The sequence below is a fragment of the Pagrus major genome, chromosome 9 (genome assembly GCF_040436345.1).
Source record: "Pagrus major chromosome 9, Pma_NU_1.0".
Taxonomy (NCBI): Eukaryota; Metazoa; Chordata; class Actinopteri; order Spariformes; family Sparidae; genus Pagrus; species Pagrus major.
This window is the reverse complement of record NC_133223.1, coordinates 35,071,278-35,091,131: the sequence shown is the minus strand read 5'-3', so window position 1 is coordinate 35,091,131 and position 19,854 is coordinate 35,071,278. Positions and strand designations below refer to the sequence as shown.

The 19,854-nt window shown below is 43.3% G+C and overlaps 1 protein-coding gene across 2 annotated transcripts; it reads left to right on the top strand.

Annotated features, from left to right (window-relative positions):
• Positions 1–2,172: 2,172 nt before the first annotated feature.
• LOC141002119 (integral membrane protein 2B-like) lies at positions 2,173–19,145 on the top strand. 2 transcript variants are annotated; one of them, XM_073473297.1, is made up of 7 exons: positions 2,173–2,411; positions 12,987–13,118; positions 15,127–15,195; positions 15,648–15,797; positions 16,272–16,382; positions 17,154–17,304; positions 18,372–19,145. In XM_073473297.1, the coding sequence occupies exons 1-7, from the start codon at positions 2,328–2,330 to the stop codon at positions 18,458–18,460; spliced, it is 786 nt and encodes a 261-aa protein (XP_073329398.1). In that variant the 5' UTR covers positions 2,173–2,327; the 3' UTR covers positions 18,461–19,145. The 2 variants fall into 2 exon arrangements, with proteins under 2 accessions (XP_073329398.1, XP_073329399.1); XM_073473298.1 differs by having other exon boundaries at positions 2,201–2,411; positions 12,987–13,157.
• Positions 19,146–19,854: the final 709 nt, after the last annotated feature.

The window sequence follows — 19,854 nt, the reverse complement described above, 5'->3', positions numbered from 1 at the left end:
GAAGTGACGGCTGCCACTTCTTCTTCTTTGAAGCTTTATAGTAGCTGACGGCCTCAGTGTCGCATTACTGCCACCTACCGGTGTCAGTTTACTCCTACGAGTACATTTACTCGAGTACTGTAAGTATAATTTGAAGTACTTTACTCGAGTATTTCCGTCTTATGCTGCTTTCTACTTTTACTCCTCTACATCTCAGATATTATGTGTCTGTATTAATTTGATTTAATCCAACGGAGTTATTTAATTTATTCACATTGAGTCAACATGACAGAAACACTTTACATTCAACGTATGAAATAAAATTAGATGGAAAATGTACATATAATTAAAATACTACTTTCAGGCATGACTTTTCTTCTGAGTGCAGTAATATTACATGTATCCTCTCATTCACACACGTATATTGTTTATTTTATATTTTTACTCTTGTCTATTGTAATATTACTGACCGTTGGCTGCTGTAACCAAGAAACTTCCCCATTTGCGGGACAAACAAAGGAATTCTGATTGTGATTGTGATTGTCACACACAGATGGCAGTGCAGTACCACAGTTCAGACCTCCTCCTCTACTGCCAGCAGTAAATACTGCTGCACATTCATAAAATAAACTAATGATTGTGTTATAAAGTAGTTCAAAGTGTCTCCACCTCAGAAACAAGCTAATAACAGCTTTTCTAATAACATGTATCAATAATAATATTAATAACAGAGACATTTATCTTCCAAACAAGTATATTTACGTTTGGTAGTTGGAGCACATTTGACTGACGGTACTTGAACTGAAGAAGAGCGTCAGATGCATTTATTTTACTTTTACTTTCTTTTCTTTAACTTTTTTTATTTTCTACTTTCTCTGATCGGGCAGAAACAGCCCAAACCTGGCAACCCGCCGGCTGACCGTTGACTCCTGCAGCAGACTCGTCAAGCAGCCGCCAGCAGCGACGTCAGTACCGGAACCTCAGTGTACGCCACTTCAAAATAAACTGCACAACTGGTCGGTGAGCCGTCCTCCCACTCAGGACGCTTCCTCCTTTTCAGTTTGTCCATTTTAAGGAAAATGAAAACAAACTTTGATGAAGTTCGACTTGTGCTTCCTTTTTTGTCATTTGGCATTTAAAGTGAGACGGAGGAATGTTGTGACCAAAAAGAAAAGAGAAGCAGAAGAAGAAGAAGAATTTCCCTCCGTCAGAAAAAAGAAGTAACAAAAAGGAGAAACGAGATTAATCAGAGAATGAATCCAAAACTGGGTTTCTTCTCCTGTGAAGAGCTGATCAGTACAGATGTGTCAAGAACTAAATCCACAGAGTAACTGAGTTTATTCACTCAGATACTGTCCTTAAATACCATCCAGTTTCTATGTGATGCTATTTTATAATTCTACATGAAATATTTAACTTTTACATACAAAATATTTGGTCAAGTTATAAATTACAAACCTGAGCTGAAGATTAAACTAAACGGTTTATAAAGTGGTTATTTGTGACTTTAGCTCCTCCGGCTACAACATGAAAATATTATTTACATTAATGATCAAAAATCTAAAACTATAATATTTATAATGATAAAAGTGACAGGAAACACATTCAGCTGCAACATGAGTACTTTTACTCTTTATACTTTACAGTTTACTGATTATACTCTTATACTTTTACTTAAGTAACATTTATAATGCAGTACTTTTACCTGTAATGGAGTATTTTTACAGTTTGGTCTTAAAACCTATTGAATATTTCCAGTGATGGAATGTAACTAAGTACATTTACTCAAGTACAATTTTGAGGTACTTGTACTTGAGTATTTCCATTTTCTGCGACATTACACTTACACTCATCTACATTAATTTAATAACTTTATTGTTGGTTACTTTACAGATTACATGCTGCATCAGAGCCAAAGTAGCACATTTTTAAATTAATGTATTTATAACAGTGATTGTGACTTTATGCAGTTTATACATGTAAATATATGGATCAGTTACTTTACTGATGTTTGATACTGAAGTACATTTAATATCAGATACTTTAAGACTTGTACTCGAGTACTCTTCATATGGGGGACTTGTAATTTTACCAAAGTAATATTTTATCACCATATCGCTTTCAGGAAATGTTGCCAGGTTTCGTCAGTTATGCTTTTATTTGAGTGAAAACCGGAAGTGTGGTCGCTGTGTCGCGCGCTTGACCTCGCTGTTGTCACAACAGATCAGACTTGGCCGGAGAGAAGTGCGAACACTTCACTTCGGAGCGATTTCTCTCTGTTTTCGTCGTTTTTACGGACTTTTCTTCGTGTTTTTCGCAGTTTGCAGTTTGTCAGCGTCTCTTCCAGGATGGTGAAGGTGTCTTTTAACTCTTCGCTGGGACAGAAAGATGTGAAGAAGGACGCGGAAACTCTTCTCACCGAGGAGGACAAAGTGAGTAGAAAATGGCTAACGGAGCTGCGGAGACACGCACTTTGTTTTCAGGTGATCGTGTTGCTGTAATGTGGTTTAACTACAGCTGCTCGTGTCTGCTGTGACCCGGTGTCCGACACACTGCGGCAGAAGTCACTTTAACGTCCAGTCCGAGGAGTTTTAACGTGTTTTGGAAACGTTAAATTATATAATTCGTGGGTTTGTTTCGTCCTCAGGAGGATTAATGTGGATTTAATCTGATAAACTTCATATTTAAACACTTTAATATGTCCTTTAACATTTATTTGAACATTTCTGATGTGTTTTTGTACATTTGCTTCAGTTTTTTTTATTTTACTCCCAGTTTGTAGCTCAGTTTGGGTGTCAGCGTCTGATCGCAGTTAAACGATCTTTGTTTGTAGTTTCCAGTCAATCTAATCTAATGTCATGTACTCAGTGACGTCACAGATCCCACATGAAGCTGAAGGCTCTGTCACTATCAAACCCTCACACTCGATCAGTAATCGATCAGTAATCGATCAGTAATCGATCAGTAATCGATCCGTATAAAACGCTGTCATCTAGTTTTATTCCAGAAGTTAAAGGTCAAGTTTTTCTGTCATGTTGAGTCAGTGTGAATAAATTAAATAACTTAGCCTGAGTAAATTCAGTTACTGCAGACACATAATATCTGAGGTGTAGTGGAGTCAGGTGGAAATACTCCAGTGAAGTACTTCAGAGGTAATTTAAGTAATTTATTATTGATTTAAACACAAAGCTGCAGGTTATTATAAACATGAACTGTTCGTTACCTGAGTGATAATTAAACACACAACATAATGACATCACTTTAATTGTGGACGTCCAAAATCAAACCTGTATTGAATCTACTAAATATCTCAAATGTAATAATATAATTTAATATAAAATGTAATTTTGTATTTTTTATATTAAAAATAACTTAAATAGTTTTGATTCTTTTCTCGCCGTCTGATTGTCGATCAACAGTGATCAATCGATTGATTAATGATGAATGATTAACATCTGTCGGTGCAGCGTCTGCATGGTGAGAGAGACAGGAGGCTGTTTGTCTCACGCTCCGCTCTGCTTATATTACAGCTCCTGAACGTATTTAAAATATAATAATAAGAATGTTTATATTTAAAGCATAAAAAAGTGAAATTATTGGTTATGTGATCTGTATCAGTCATGAGACGCAGCTGATTATCTGTGACCCACATCATGTTTCACTCATTTCATTTATTCACATTAAAACTCAGCCTGAGTTAAATGTGACTCTTTACATTCAACTGGTAGAATTAAATTAGGTGGAACGTTTACATGAAAATAATGTTTTGCTGCAGAGAAAAAACATCTTTCACCTGATTGGCTGAACAATTGACTCGTCTCCTCTGAGACATGAAGTCGCTTCTCTGTCTTTGTCCTGTTGTTGGGTTTCATGTTGTCTCTGAGCTGCTGTGTCTCGTCTGCATTTAACACGAAGCTGCTTTAAAACATGTAAACTGTGATTATTATTTAATCTTTTATTTATCTTGGTCCTTGACAAAGAGACAGCTGTCCATCACAGGAAAGAGACGATGTGAGACAGAAACAGTCAGGATGAATTGATGTGGTGAAGTGTCCTCACAGTGACGATGGTGAGGATCCTCACGGTGACGGTGGTGAGGATCCTCACGGTGGCGGTGGTGAGGATCCTCACGGTGGCGGTGGTGAGGATCCTCGTGGTGGCCCACCACCGTCACCGTGAGGATCCTCACGGTGACGGTGGTGAGGATCCTCACGGTGACGGTGGTGAGGATCCTCACGGTGACGGTGGTGAGGATCCTCACGGTGACGATGGTGAGGATCCTCACGGTGACGATGGTGAGGATCCTCACGGTGACGGTGGTGAGGATCCTCGCGGTTCACCATCACGGTGACGGTGATTAGTTGTGAACTGCTGGCTCACATGAAGTTAAATTAGTTGTGTGGAAACGTTTTGATTCAAAACAAAAGAAACAACGTGGAGATGATGGTTCAGTGCCATTTTATGAGATTTAAGTGTATGTTTAATTAACAGGATGACATCATGAATCAGTTTATATTTGGTCCAAAACCTCGTCTGTTATCTGAGGCTGTAGAAGAAGAAGTGTGTGTGGTGTCAGACTGCCTCCACCCTGGAGAGAAACACTCTGTATGTGATGAAGATGAATATCTGTGCTGCTGGTTTCAGACTGTTCAGTGGTCTGTGTGGAGGAGGAGGAGGAGGAGGAGGAGGTGGTGTCAGTTTCAGTTTCAGTCTGACTCTTATCTTGATAACCAGCTCCTAATTGTTTCCTCGTGGAGGACTGAAGTGTCTGCAGACAGCACTCTGCCCTCATATCCACACTGTAACGTGGAGCTGATGGAGCTGGTGGAGCTGGTGGAGCTGGTGGAGCTGGTGGAGCTGATGGAGCTGGTGGAGCTGGTGGAGCTCCTCCGTCTGCTCTGTAAAGTCCTCATACGTCTGTAAGATGGAGTCCAGACCTGCTGATCAGTTGTAGGTCCTATAAACAGGCTCCAGACTGACTTTACACCAGCAGCACAACACATCACGTTCTCCAGATAACTGAATAAATATGATCATATTAATGACAATAATATTAATGATAATGATACTAATGATAATGATTATATGAACTGTTAGAGTGACAGCTGAGTCCATCACAGCTTGTTGACTTCTGCTCCTGGTGTCTGAAGTGACCTGAGTTACAACATGTCGTCACTTTGTCTCCTAAAATGTGACAAAATGGCTGCCGCCTGGAGCCATGACAAACGTTTTCTGAAGGTTTGTAAAATATTGTTCCATCTGAAGCAGCTGATATTATTTTGTATAGTTACTGAGTCACTGTCTTCACATCAACATATATTCATATTTCTGCAGCAGATGAAATGTTTCTATAAACGTCACGACGGCTCAAATCATCCACAGTTTATGTAATATGGTGCAACAGTGTCGTCAGGAAATAAAGTTTAAAGGTGAAGTTGTGAAACATCTTTTATAGAAACAATGAAGAAGATAATGAGCGGTGTGAGTCAGGAAACACACTTATCTCTGACGTTCACTTCTTCACGTCCACTCACAGAAAACTGATCTGAAGTCATGAAACTGAAGAAACTTTCACACTGTTTCAGCTGTCAGCTTGTTCGTCTCGTCTCGTCTCAGGCTGATGATGATGATGATGGTGATGAGGATGATGATGATGATGTCACCTGAGCCTCGGCCTGTGAAGGTGCTGGTGGTTGGTTTAGCAGTGTGATGCAGTCAGCTGCTCACAGTGAAGTCAGCTGGTTCAGTCACTCACAGCCTGTTAAAGAGAAAAGTTACAGTTCAGGAAAGTTTCATCTCCTCGACGTTTTATTGTAAACACATGTTGAGTCTATAAACTGTCAGAAATCAGCAGGTGACGTCTTCATTTCTTCTTTCCTGAGACAAACAGCAGCAGATCCTCCTGTGAGGAGCTGGATCCACCAACATGACCTGATAATAAACGTTATATTATTTTAGTGTTGGTGGACGTGGTGATTAAACCGATTGTTTCCGCTCTCAGTTTTTCTTTCCTTCCTGATTTCAGTGTTAATCAGCCTGAACTCAGTGGTTTTAGCTGCCGACCTCTGCGTTTCTGTTTGTGTTCAGTTCGACGTCCTGACTCGGACCTGAAGCCTGCAGACAGTCGTCAGGTTCATCACACAGGACAAACAGTTTGAGAACAGTTTGATGTGACGATTGAGGAGAAACATCGTTAATGAACCTGCTCCATCGTCTCCAGCCTGTGTGTGTTCACAGAGGTGAAGCAGTGATGTAAAGCCTCGCTGTGAGATGATTACAGTCAGAGAAAATAGATCAGGCTCAGCACTCGGTCTAATCATGTCTGCAGCTCCGTTTAGCCTCTACAGGAATAAACTGAGTGAGCTGTGGTCAGCCTGAAGCTCAGACACAGACTGAGAGACGTCTGGTCAGACTGAAACTCATAATGTGGTTTAATGTTCGGTGTGCTGGATGAAATTCATATTTCATCACATTCAGTCGGTAACGAGCTCTGATTCAACAGCTGCTGTCATTTCTCAACACTAACAACTTTCACAGTTCAGTGCGGATTTATATTTACATCATATGATCAATAGTTTAGTGTCAAATGTCACATATAAATCAATTAAACTGATTTACACTTGATTAGTCTAGTAACTTTATATATCAATAGTTTCATCAGAATATAAAATAGATGTTTATCACACTGATGTCTGTGTGTGCCGACTCAAGTCATTGGGCCTGACGGGGTTCCTGTGCAGAACTCCATAGAGAAAACAGTGAAATTAAGCCACAGACAGCTGAGCCTCAGGTGAACACAGAGAACTCCTGAGCTGAGCTGTTGGTACATGAACGCATCACTCTGCTGTACTGAAGCCTCGTCAGGCTGCAGGTGAGCCTTCAGGTGCTGTCGGTACATGAACGCATCACTCTGCTGTACTGAAGCCTCGTCAGGCTGCAGGTGAGCCTTCAGGTGCTGTTGGTACATGAACGCATCACTCTGCTGTACTGAAGCCTCGTCAGGCTGCAGGTGAGCCTTCAGGTGCTGTTGGTACATGCCACCAGGTGTAAATGTTGCTCATTAAAGGTCAGTTTTCACTGAACTGCAGCTGTTTCAGTTGAACGTCTTCCTGAAGTCCCTGAAGATGTTCAACACTTTGTTGGATGTGTTCATATTTATTATTGTATTATTGTAAAGACACTAATATCAGAACAACACACTGGACTCAGACGACAAACTGCTTCATCATGTTTGACTGTGATGATGACGTTCTCACAGTACTGGAGCCTGATTGGTCCACAGCAGCACCAGTCATGACACGTTACCTGATCTTCATGTGCACATCGTTCATTTAATCACAAGTCAAAGTGACGTTTTTGTCTTTGAATATCATATAATATAAAGTAAAGCTCATCACGTGTGTGTGTGAAGCTGAACTGAACCAGTCTGGTGTTTATCACTCAGTGACTGTATAAACCATGACAGTGAACATGTTGTTAATAACTGAGTCAGTGAAGTGCAACTGTAAAGTGGTTTGAGTGAAACAGGAAGTGGTCTGACTGGCTGACTGAGGCAGAAACAGGAAGGAAGTTTTAACAGAGCTCTGCTGTGACTGAGATCACAACATGTCCGTCTGTTTATACATGAAGACTGTCTGCAAACACATCAACTCTTTAATATTATATTTTATTAATCCATTGATAGAAAACTATTTTGTTTAATGTAACAGACCAAACAACTAATGGATTAATGGAGGAAATGATGAACAGATGAATCAACAGTGTAAATGATTGTCAGCTGTCATCACTCAGCTCATTTACATGATGTCAGGAGTTTTGTGTCCGACTGAATCGTACTAGATCAGACTTCTCAAAGTGGACTAACGCTCCAGATACTGTGGTTGGAATCCGTTGACTCTTTCATGTATACGTGTCAGTCGGACCTGAACTGGCCTCAGCGTTCTGCACGTGCAGCACGGTCATCCAACAGCCGCTGACCCGGGAGTCGTCCACGTCATAAATCCTGAGCTGGACGCCGGGAAAAACAAGAGAAGACGACGACTATTAATACAATATATTATGTACAGCGCCCGATAGTCGTCCATGTTTTCACTGTTGGCTGTGCAGCCTGTTGACTTTGTAACTTGTTTGGTGTGTGACGTTATCGTTGATGTCGACGGATGAAGGTCCAGTAGCAATGAGCTGAAACAGTTCAGATCACCACCTGCTGCGGTGGAGTCGGTGGATTCTCTCCTGGTGGTTGTATACTGAGACTATGACCTGATCGAGCTGGGACTGTAGCTCCACTGAAGGTCTTCATGGAAACATACTGACAGTGAACTGACACTCAGATGTGTGTTGCTGTAGTTGGTGTGAGTCTGTGTGGATCGTGTGTCCTGATGACAGGTTGGATCAGTCTGTGTCACTGAGTCTCATACAGACATCATGGAGTCAAAGCAGAATCAGTCTTCAGTCCAGAGCACATAGATCACAATGTCAACTCTGTTTTTCTCCACGTTGATAATTATTTCTTATATTTTTCTCACTCCTCAGCTCACGTCGGCCTGGTGTATAAACTATGTCTGTTCTGGGTTTAGATTAGAGCTGAAACAATTAATTAATCACAGTCAGTCCAAAATCCTGAGCATCCTCACGGTCCAGTTCTCAACTGTGAGAACGTTGTTCTTGTTCCTCTTATTAACCAACGGGAGGATGGAGAATATAACGAGTTTATTAACCAACGGGAGGATGGAGAATATAACGAGTTTATTAACCAACGGGAGGATGGAGAATATAACGAGTTTATTATTGACAGTACAGTTGAGTTGTGTGTCTGACAGCCTCTCGCTGTCAGCAGCTGATGTACATACATCAGCTCAGTGACGTCATTGACTTCAGTTTGCTTCATATAAACTACATCAGTTTGTATCTTCAGATACATGGAGTAATCAGATTACAGCTGAGCTCTTGTCCTGGTCTCTGGTCTCTCTGCGTCCTCTCAGACTGTTGGACAGGATTACAGTTAATCGGTCAGATTGAGACTCATCCTCTGAGCTTTAGCTGCCTCCTGCTGAGAGCCGACCGATAAAACTCTACAAGGAGGAGGATTAACAGCCAGACACACATACTCCACCTAAACACCGCCTCCACCCTCCACCCTCCACCCTCCACGAGCAGACCTGACAGATTAGGGACTGAACAGTTCAATAGTGTAATCAAGGTAATACTCGTCTGATTACTTGATGAGTTCTGTCAGTTATTTTTAGTTCATATTAATAATATTGATCTCAGGTGGTTGTGTAGTTGTTGTGTAGTTGTTGTTGTTGTCTACATGAGGTTTGACTGTGTTGTAACTCAGAGGAACCAGAAGTTAGTTGTGTGATGTCGTCCTTAAAAGAAAACCGTTCACCCAAAACTTCAGTCTTTATCGACTCAGACTCACGCTGAGGGAACTTTTATATTATTTTATACTAAACTATTATTTTACTGAAATCTTCACTGAGCTAATCAGAATCAGAATCAGAATTCCTTTATTTGTCCCGCAAATGGGGAATTTCCTTTGTTACAGCAGCCAACGGTCAGTAATATTACAATACAACTAAAAAGATAAGGAATAGAATAGACTCGTATAAACATAATATTTACAATATGAACAGTGTAATTATCCACAGTGTGGGCAGTGTATTTTTATTTACAAATAATAAATAAGGGTATTAACAGTGTTAGCACGAGGCGATGGTCGATCGGTGACTGAGTTTACTTTGTGGGTGAACTGTTCCTTTAATACAGAAATGTGCAGGTAAAACCGAGCGTGTCGTGGAGATGTTCAGTGAAGCTTTGTGTCAGAGGCTTTGAGTCTGCTGCCTTCACAGGGCTGAGGATGAAGTTTCACTCTGAAACTAAACTCTGTCCTGAACACTGATACACACCTGTCCGATACACACCTGTCCGATACACACCTGTCTGGTGCTCACCTGTCTGGTGCTCAGTGTCACTTGGTGGCCTGTGTGTGACGTCATGTTGTGAACCTGAACCCGTGTGGATCAGCTGCTCTGCTGTCAGCGTGTCTGCTGCTGATTGTTGGTTCACATCAGCTGATCAGAAATATAATAAACAACCAGGATGTTGATTCTGATCGTCCAGACAAACACAAACCATGTGAGGATCCACCAGAACCTCATCAACTGGGATATGTTGGTTTGTTGTGGCTGACTTAATGTGATGACACACACACATACACACACACACACACACACACACACACACACACACACACACACACACACACTCAATCAATAAGAAAATGATTCTAGTCCTCGAATCATCAAGTCAGGCAGAGACGATCATGTTGATTAATCAATGCGTGGATCTGAAGAAAACGTGAAGGAGTTGATCAGTTAGACCAGGTGAGGTGACGATCGGCTGCTTCATCACCTGGAAATGTTCTCCATAATAATCCACCTGAACATTGAGTTCCTGCAGAGTGTGTGTGTGTGTGTGTGTGTGTGTGTGTGTGTGTGTGTTGTGACATGTCGGTGTGAACCTGTTGGTTCTTGTCTCTGAGTCTAGTTGTGAAACATGAAGCAGAGTTGCAGTCGAGGACGACCACAGTGAGACAGAGCAGGTGATGTAGTTCACCTGCTGCTCCAGCAGGGGGCAGCTTCACCTGTTCACCTGTTGATCAGTAAGATGGAGGACCACAGCGAGTAGAGGTGGTGCTAGCATGAAGCATCGGAGGCGCTTCAGTGTCGTGATGATGAGATAAACTGTCCTGTTGGTCAGTTAGTAACTGATTACATTTAACATTTAGTTATCAGTTATAAATTAGTCGACAACTATTGTGATAATCTATTAATAGTTTGAGTAAGAAAAAAAGTCTTAATTCGTGAGGATGGTCTTTACAGCCTGTATGGGATTAAAACCTGACTGGCTCTTTTTATTGGGTCTCATGTACAAATGGACTCATGTAGAGTTCAGATCAGTCATCCTGAACATGTTTGACACCTTAAACTTTGTCTGTCCACGTCCTGCCTGACAGACCGGACTCAGGGCCACAGTGACCTGTTTAATATTCCCCTGAGTCGTCTGAAAACATCCTCTTCTTCTTCTCCTGTCGTTTCACCTTCACGAACAAACCTGGACTCAGCAGAGACAACCTGAAGGACAAAAGCCTGAGGACACGTCTCTTTAATGTCCATCAGCAGGACTGTTAGCTGGACCGTTAGCTGCTCCCTCAGCTCGTTTCTCTTTGTACACACTTCACTTCCTCTTTATTCTCACAGTTTAGTCTCTAACAGTCGTTCTTTGGTTCCTCTTTTCGGAACGTTCCTCCTCTTTCTCAGAAAACACTTTCACAACAGTCGGTTTGAGTTTGTCAGTAAAGTGAGGCGAGGTCAGAAACAGCCCACTTCCTCCTGTAACCGACTGAAACCTGAAGAGTACTTTTCTTTTTTTACTGCTTCATCTGAATATTGTATGTTCTGTGTTGTATCTGCAGGTGTTTTACATGAAGATCATGGAGCCGTCCAGGTTCATGATAGAGTGTGCGAGAAGTGTTTTTGATGAGAACAGAAGTGATGGCATATACTTTCAGTTTGTGGACCGTTCATTTGACCACACAGGAACAAGAGCAAGAAGCCTGTCATGAAGTGAAGCATTGTGGGAACACAAAATATAAAAACCAACATAAAGTCAGAAATCGGCAGCTGTGGCGACGTGGAGTGAAGCTGCTGGTACATGAAGGAAGCCTCCTCCTTCATGAATCAATCAATAGAATTTAAACTTCTGTGATTGGATATTTTATATCAAAATGCATTGTGGGAGTCGAAGTTAACCTCTCACATTACGTTCTTATGTCTGCAGGATTGTACTTTGACTTTAATCAAAGAAGCAGATGATCTTTTCTTCTGATGGTTCAACAGGACAGTTTCCTGTTAAACACGTTTTCATGGGATTCTTCAGTATTTTTTATTCGGTTTGTGGAAATCTTTGGTGCATGTACTTGATGGCAGTTTTTGTCTGTCCTCCCCGAAGAATATCATCATTATCAACCATTATTATTAACATATCAGTGTACAAAGGGGTAGAAAAGCTGGAGCAGAAAACCCAAATAACTTCATAAAGATATAAGACAACATCGTCACTGGGTCGGTTCTGATGCTCTCCACAGTGATTTTACACTGATTGAGTTAAGGGGGCCCCAGTGCTGCGCCTCGGCCTGATAATGGTTGAATAGTTGATTATCCAACTAGTAATAAAAAATATACAAGTTGCACATTTCTGTTTCCATATTTTCTCTTTGAAAGTGAACTTTGTGTCGTCACTGTTTCTTACTTTAGTGATGAATGTATTATTGGAGAAGTGACAGAACATTAAATCTGACCATCAGTTACACAGTGAAGTAGTTGATTACTCTGGTTGTACTCTTTAAATGTGACGAGTCTGACAGCAGCAGAGAGTTTGTTTTTCATTAGAGGAGATGTCGTCTGTAACACTGAGTCGTTCTGAACAAAACAAAGTCAAAGAGCAGAAGCGAAGTGTGTTGTTGTGTTTGTGTCTTCAGCTTTAACATCGTTATAAACTTGTGACGCTCGTTAAAGAACCAGACTTCACGTTAATGATTCAGTTTGAGACCAAGTTCTCATCAGCAGACGAGTCCAGACTTGTTCTTCTTTATTTATCCTCCTGGACACACACACACACACACACACACACACACACACACACACACACACACACACACACACACACACTCACACACTCTGATGTTTGTCTGCTGATAAAATCACTTCACTGAATATTTACCCACAATCCTCCTCTACACACAGCTCAGAGTCTCAGTCTCCACACACACAATGTTTCCATGTCAGTGACATAAATACTTAAAGCTGCAACCAGCAACTTTCTTTGTGTTGACTCTGGCGCCCCCTGTGGACAAAAGTGGCAAAGATCAGAAAAAACCTCTTGACGACCTATCTGATCCCTGAATCAACGATCATCCTCACAGCTTCTTCTTCTTCTGTCTTCAGGATGCGGAGGCGGCTCTGCCGGTGCGTCAGCAGTCCCGGGCCTGGTGCTGGTGCATGTGCCTGGGTCTGGCCCTCATGCTGTCTGGAGTGGTGGTTGGAGGAGCGTACCTGTACCGCTACTACATCCTGGAGGTGAGCAGACAGCCCCAACAGGGCTGGGAGGACGGAGAGGTAACGTGTCCGACGATGATTAAATATTAAAGGAAACCGTGAAGGCGTTTAAAGACCTGAGGGCTTCACGTAGGCGACCCAGGAGGAGTTAGCCAATTAAAAACCAGCTGAAGTCTTAAGGAGACACCTCAGCACAGGGTGCACAGGAAGTCATGTACAGAACAAATACAGTGAAATCAAACATGAAAATAAACCTCGTCTCTCCCTCTGAGACCATTCAAAAACAGTTCTACTTGTTTTCACTCAACAAACCATGAAGACCGAGAGAACGTTAATAAAGTCATGAACGCTTCAGCTGGTTTAACTCCACCTCTCACAGTCGGCAGTAACAGAGCCGTGAACATCTGAAATATAAATCACAGGTTCAGGAGAAAATGAGAGCTGACATGTTGGAGCAGGCAGACTGCTGAGAGCTGTACTCATGTTCCTACCTGTACAGGTAACACAGGAGAGCTGGCTGCTGACTGTTCAGACAAAATGAGACATTCAGTGACATCATGTTTATACAGACTAGAGATCAGTAACAGAAAACAGATACATGAAGTAGAGCTGCTGTAATTGTTCTTCATGACAGGAAGGCTTTTATTGTGGAGGTTCTCAAACTAAAACATGTCAGCTGACAGTTTGTGTTTGTGATGAACCCAGTGTGACCCATTAACAGGCTGCCTGTACTGTACGTATAGAACCCGAGGTGTAGAGAGGCCAGAACCTCAGAGACCCTGATGGTCCACTGACACGTCTCATCCAATCATTTCACTCCTTCAGCTCATTTTACTGATGACTGTTTTCTTCTGTTATTGTTTGTTTCTGCTCCGATTTTATTGAATTGTATTCTGTATGTTTTCCTGTGTGGAGCAGGTTGTGTATTATTATTATTATTATTATTATTACTATTACTATTAATATTATTATTACACATTAAAATACATCCTTATCTACTGTAATGAAACAGGCTCTAACTAGTTTTATCTCCTTTCTCATTTTGTGTGCTGTTCCCTCCTTTTTCAATCTCGCTCCCCTCCCTGTTCCCTCCTGGTTCTCTCCTGGTTCCCTCCCTGTTCCCTCCTGGTTCTCTCCTGGTTCCCTCCCTGTTCCCTCCTGGTTCTCTCCTGGTTCCCTCCCTGTTCCCTCCTGGTTGTCTCCCTGTTCCCCCCTGGTTTTCTCCTGGTTGTCTCCCTGTTCCCCCTGGTTCTCTCCTGGTTCCCTCCCTGTTCCCTCCTGGTTCTCTCCCGGTTCCCTCCCTGTTCCCCCCTGGTTCCCTCCCTCTTCCCTCCCGGCTCCCTCCTGGTTCCCTCCCGGTTCCTTTCCTGTTCCCTCCCTGTTCCCTCCTGGTTCTCTCCTGGTTCCCTCCCTGTTCCCTCCTGGTTGTCTCCCTGTTCCCCCCTGGTTCTCTCCTGGTTCTCTCCTGGTTCCCTCCTGGTTCCCTCCCTGTTCCCCCCTGGTTCTCTCCTGGTTCCCCCCTGGTTCCCTCCTGGTTCCCTCCCTGTTCCTTCCTGGTTCCCTCCCTGTTCCCCCCTGGTTCTCTCCTGGTTCCCTCCCTGTTCCCTCCCGGCTCCCTCCTGGTTCCCTTCCTGTTCCCTCCCTGTTCCCTCCCGGCTCCCTCCTGGTTCCCTCCCGGTTCCCTTCCTGTTCCCTCCTGGTTCCCTCCTGGTTCTCTCCTGGTTCCCTCCCTGTTCCCTCCCGGCTCCCTCCTGGTTCCCTCCCGGTTCCCTTCCTGTTCCCTCCCTGTTCCCTCCCGGCTCCCTCCTGGTTCCCTCCCGGTTCCCTTCCTGTTCCCTCCTGGTTCTCTCCTGGTTCCCTCCCTGTTCCCTCCCTGTTCCCTCCCGGCTCCCTCCTGGTTCCCTCCCGGTTCCCTCCCGGTTCCCTCCCTGTTCCCTCCCTGTTCCCTCCCGGCTCCCTCCTGGTTCCCTCCCGGTTCCCTTCCTGTTCCCTCCTGGTTCCCTCCTGGTTCTCTCCTGGTTCCCTGCAGGAGGGCCATGTGTTTGTGTGTGGGGTGAACTACCGTGAGGAGGACTTCATGATCCGGGAGGAAGAGGAGGTACGATGAAGAACAACAACACCGACACTTGATTCACACACAGCAGGTTTCAGAGAGTTACCATCTCTTCATCAATAATCAATAACACTGATTGATTGACGAGTCACTGAACACACCACTGCTTCTCCATCTGTGTGTTTTTATCAAGTTAGACTCCTCACACTTTGTTTTCATCAGCCATTTTCAAACTGTTCTGTTTTTAGCCGCCATGTTTTTTCTTCCACATCACACTGTTGGCAGTTGATGCTCAATGTGCCAGTTCACAACAATAACTTGGACAAAACACAACGATGAGCTGATTCATTGATAAGTTGGATTGTTCGTCAGACAAACATCACTTTGGTCTCTTATTACATTCCCATCTTTGTAGTGTCTTTAATCCGTGTTGAGTTCAGACATGTAGCTGACTGATTGTAACTGACTGGTGGTTAACTGGCTGAACTGGTCTGCAGGTGGAGGTGGAGCTGCCCAACCAGTTCCACCTGCGTCAGCTGGAGGAGAGGATCCAGGTGCTGGAGAGCGAGCAGGTCGAGCTCATCAACGTCCCCGTGCCCGAGTTCGACGATGGAGACCCCGCCGACATCGTCCACGACTTCCAGAGGGTGAGACCAAGCTCCGCCCCCAGACTGACATCACAGACGCTCAGCTGTTTCCTGTCTGAATCAATAATGAGCTGACCATCAATAGATTTATTGTAATATAAATACAGCATCTTAATAAGAGGAGATGAGAGGACTTCTCATATAACGACAGCTGTCAGAAAAACTCAACACTTGTGGATTAATGTGGATTCTCCACATTAAAAGCATACCAGTAACAGGCAGGATGAAAGACTTTTAATGTGAAATCTACTGCAGCTCTTCACAGAAATGTGAAGTAACTGGTGAATATGTGAGTCTGACTCTGTTGTACTGATGAAAGCAATGTGTTTCAATACAACAGGTAAACATGGAGCAAAAATTAAAAGCCTGTCTCTAATAAAAACTCTGCGCTCAGTAAATGAACACAGAATTAAAGATATTTATGTTTTCAGAAAGACAAAAGTTAAAGTGCTTTGTGTTGTTGTCGTGTCTCAGAAGCTGACAGCCTACCTGGACCTGAGTCTGAACAAGTGCTACGTCATCCCGCTCAACACCTCCATCGTCATGCCTCCCAGAGACTTCCTGGAGCTGCTCGTCAACGTCAAGGTAACAATCGACTTCTCCAATTAATGTTTCACATTTAAAGGTTTGATTCTCTCCTGACAAACTTCACAGGAAGTTAATTGAGTCGTTATTGATCAATATGATCACACTTCAGATACATTTGCTTTGGTTCTTGTAGCTCCTGCTGTGGACATTTATAGGAATGGTTAAGTATTTTATTCACTGTCAGCAGGGAGGACCATTGGACACAGCCAGGCAGCTGTTTCCAGTCTTTATGCTAAGCTAACTAGCTGCTGGATGTAGTTTCAGAGGATGTAAGTGAATAAATGTCTCAGAATGACTCGGTGTCCCTTTAATAGAGAGGAGAGGAGAGGAGACAACAACCGTCACCAGAACCGCCTGCTGGTTAAACTGATTCTTGCAGATGTTGGGATGAATCTAAGACGGTTCTGGTGTCAGTTTACAGTCGACAGGCTCCTGTGGTGAAGAGAAACTGCCCACTGACCACAGACTGACTCAAGAGAAACCCAACAAGAAAGAGACTAAAGAACACAGATAGTTTATTTCAGTTCAGACACATCTGTCAACAAAGATTCAGAAAAGAGATCATTGTTAAATTATCTTCATATCAAACCACAGTAAGACAATTAGAAAAACAAATGAGAACAAGAAGTTAGTTAAAACATCAGACGGGACTTCATTATCTTGCACACTGAGCCTGAGGAGTCTGAATGAGTCGTTATTAAAGGATTAGGATTCATTATTCTTATGATCTGATGCCTGACGTGTTCCTGTGTTCCTCTCTCTCTCCAGGCCGGCACATACCTGCCTCAGTCCTACCTGATCCACGAGGAGATGATCGTGACCGAGCGTCTGGAGCACGTCGACCAGCTCGGATACTTCATCTACAACCTGTGCCGCGGCAAAGACACCTACAAGCTGCAGCGCCGAGACAGGGTCCTGGGTACGGACACAAACTCCTTTATTTACATTATTTACATTATCAACATGACGTCCATGTGAGCTGGATTCAGACTGAAGAGGACAAAATAAACCATCTGAGTTTAATGATCACAAACAGCCAGTCAGCATGTGTGTTTGTGTGGCAGCTCAGACTGAACAGGAACTCACCTGTGAATGCAAAACCCTGTTCACACCTGGTATTAACATCTCTCTGATGTCTCTCTGCTGTCTCTCTGGTGTCTCTGATGTCTCTCTGGTGTCTCTCTGGTGTCTCTGATGTCTCTCTGGTGTCTCTCTGGTGTCTCTGATGTCTCTCTGCTGTCTCTGATGTCTCTCTGATGTCTCTCCGCTGTCTCTCTGGTGTCTCTGATGTCTCTCTGGTGTCTCTCTGGTGTCTCTGATGTCTCTCTGCTGTCTCTGTGATGTCTCTCTGCTGTCTCTGATGTCTCTCTGGTCTCTCTGATGTCTCTCTGGTGTCTCTGATGTCTCTCTGCTGTCTCTGTGATGTCTCTCTGCTGTCTCTGATGTCTCTCTGGTGTCTCTGATGTCTCTCTGCTGTCTCTGTGATGTCTCTCTGCTGTCTCTGATGTCTCTCTGCTGTCTCTGTGATGTCTCTCTGCTGTCTCTGATGTCTCTCTGGTCTCTCTGATGTCTCTCTGCTGTCTCTGATGTCTCTCTGGTGTCTCTGATGTCTCTCTGCTGTCTCTGTGATGTCTCTCTGCTGTCTCTGATGTCTCTCTGCTGTCTCTGTGATGTCTCTCTGCTGTCTCTGATGTCTCTCTGGTCTCTCTGATGTCTCTCTGGTGTCTCTGATGTCTCTCTGCTGTCTCTGTGATGTCTCTCTGCTGTCTCTGATGTCTCTCTGGTCTCTCTGATGTCTCTCTGCTGTCTCTGTGATGTCTCTCTGGTGTCTCTGATGTCTCTCTGGTGTCTCTGGTGTCTCTGATGTCTCTCTGCTGCCTCTGTGATGTCTCTCTGGTCTCTCTGCTGTCTCTGGTGTCTCTGATGTCTCTCTGCTGTCTCTGGTGTCTCTGATGTCTCTCTGCTGTCTCTCCTGTCGTCCTGCAGGTATGCAGAAGCGTGAAGCTCTGAACTGCCACAAGATCCGTCACTTCGGGAGCAGGGTGGTGGTGGAGACGCTGATCTGTGAGCCTTAAGAGACGTCGTCCTCACAGCTGCTCTTAAAGTCACTGGCGTGCAGTGAGACGTGTGTTGTTAACCCTCACCTGTCTGTTTCCTGTCCTTTACTTCAGGTAGTTTGAGTGAGTGAGACGAGTGAAATGTGAAGCTGTTTGCTGAATATTCAGTGATTGTGAAATAAAGAAAGTCTGTGTATTTTTCCACTTTTCTGTTCGGGGTTTTCTTGGAATCTTTTCATAAATAATTAGCTTAAAGTAAATTATTTTAATCAAAGTAATAACTGCAACTATAGCCTGAGCATTTATTTTCTTAGACAAGGGAAGATGTAGTTTGCCTTACTCTCAGATTTCAGGAGAAAGACGACTTTTGTACCACTTTAAACTCATCAGTCCAGGGAGACTTGTTGTTTTTGTATTGTGTCTGCTGTAGCATAATAACACTGCGCCTGATGTTTCTGAACTGAACAGGATCTTAAGATACGAGTGTGGACAGCAGCTGCTCTCCATTAGCTTTAAAACAAGTTGGAAACAAAAGACAAACGGAGCAGAGCTCACAGGACCACACTCTTGTCTTAACGTCTTTTCCTCGAGGGTCTTTGAATGTGTCATTTTTTGGATAACTCCTCTTCTTGTACTAATTTGTGTATATAATCTCTTTGAAGATATGACCAGACCAACACAATAAACAAACAGAAAACAACAATGTGTCTGAGCGTCAAACATTCATTAACTCCACACGTCCTGAAGAAAACAACACTGTTAGCAACGTTAGCTGTGTAGCTCCGGGGACGACCGTCAGTCTGACACTGGACTCGACCAGTGGATTAACTTTCATTCACGCTCCCCACCAGATGAATCCTGCAGACGTCAGTGACCCGACCAGCGCCACCCTGTTTCTTTTAAATGTATGACTTTTTGATGGGACAGCAGAAGTGACAGGAGGGACGAGAGAGGGGAGACGCGTAGGTCGGACTGGAGCCCTGAGCCGCTGCAGCGAGGTCACAGCCTCGGTTGTGGGTTACCTGCACTAATTACTGAGCTAACGGCTCCTCAACACTTTAAAGCGAAATGTTCACTGCAGCTGCTCAGCTGTGACAGTCCTCTGACAAATGAACATAAAGCAGCAACAACAGTCGTCTTTTAACATGAATGTATCAAATCTGAGCTTTTTATGAAGTTCAGATGAAATCAGCTCTAAATAAAAACTCCAAAATACTGAAGTCAACTTTAGTGCCAGTGATGCAAAGTAACAGAGTACATTTACTCGAGTACTGTACTTCAGTTCTGCTGAGGTGCTTGTATTTTCCAGTATTCTCTTCTACATCTCAGACGTTGTACTTTTTACTTCACTAACATTATCTGGCAGCTTCAGTTACTTTACACATTTAGATTTTACATAAAAACAAAAGTTT

Bases quoted from the DNA above. Each gene is read 5' to 3' on its own strand.
- LOC141002119 (XM_073473298.1), top strand. From the start codon at position 2,328: ATGGTGAAGGTGTCTTTTAACTCTTCGCTGGGACAGAAAGATGTGAAG. The intron at 13,158-15,126 runs GTAACGTGTCCG...GGTTCCCTGCAG, and splicing joins AGGGCTGGGAGGACGGAGAG to GAGGGCCATGTGTTTGTGTG. The intron at 15,196-15,647 runs GTACGATGAAGA...ACTGGTCTGCAG, and splicing joins TGATCCGGGAGGAAGAGGAG to GTGGAGGTGGAGCTGCCCAA.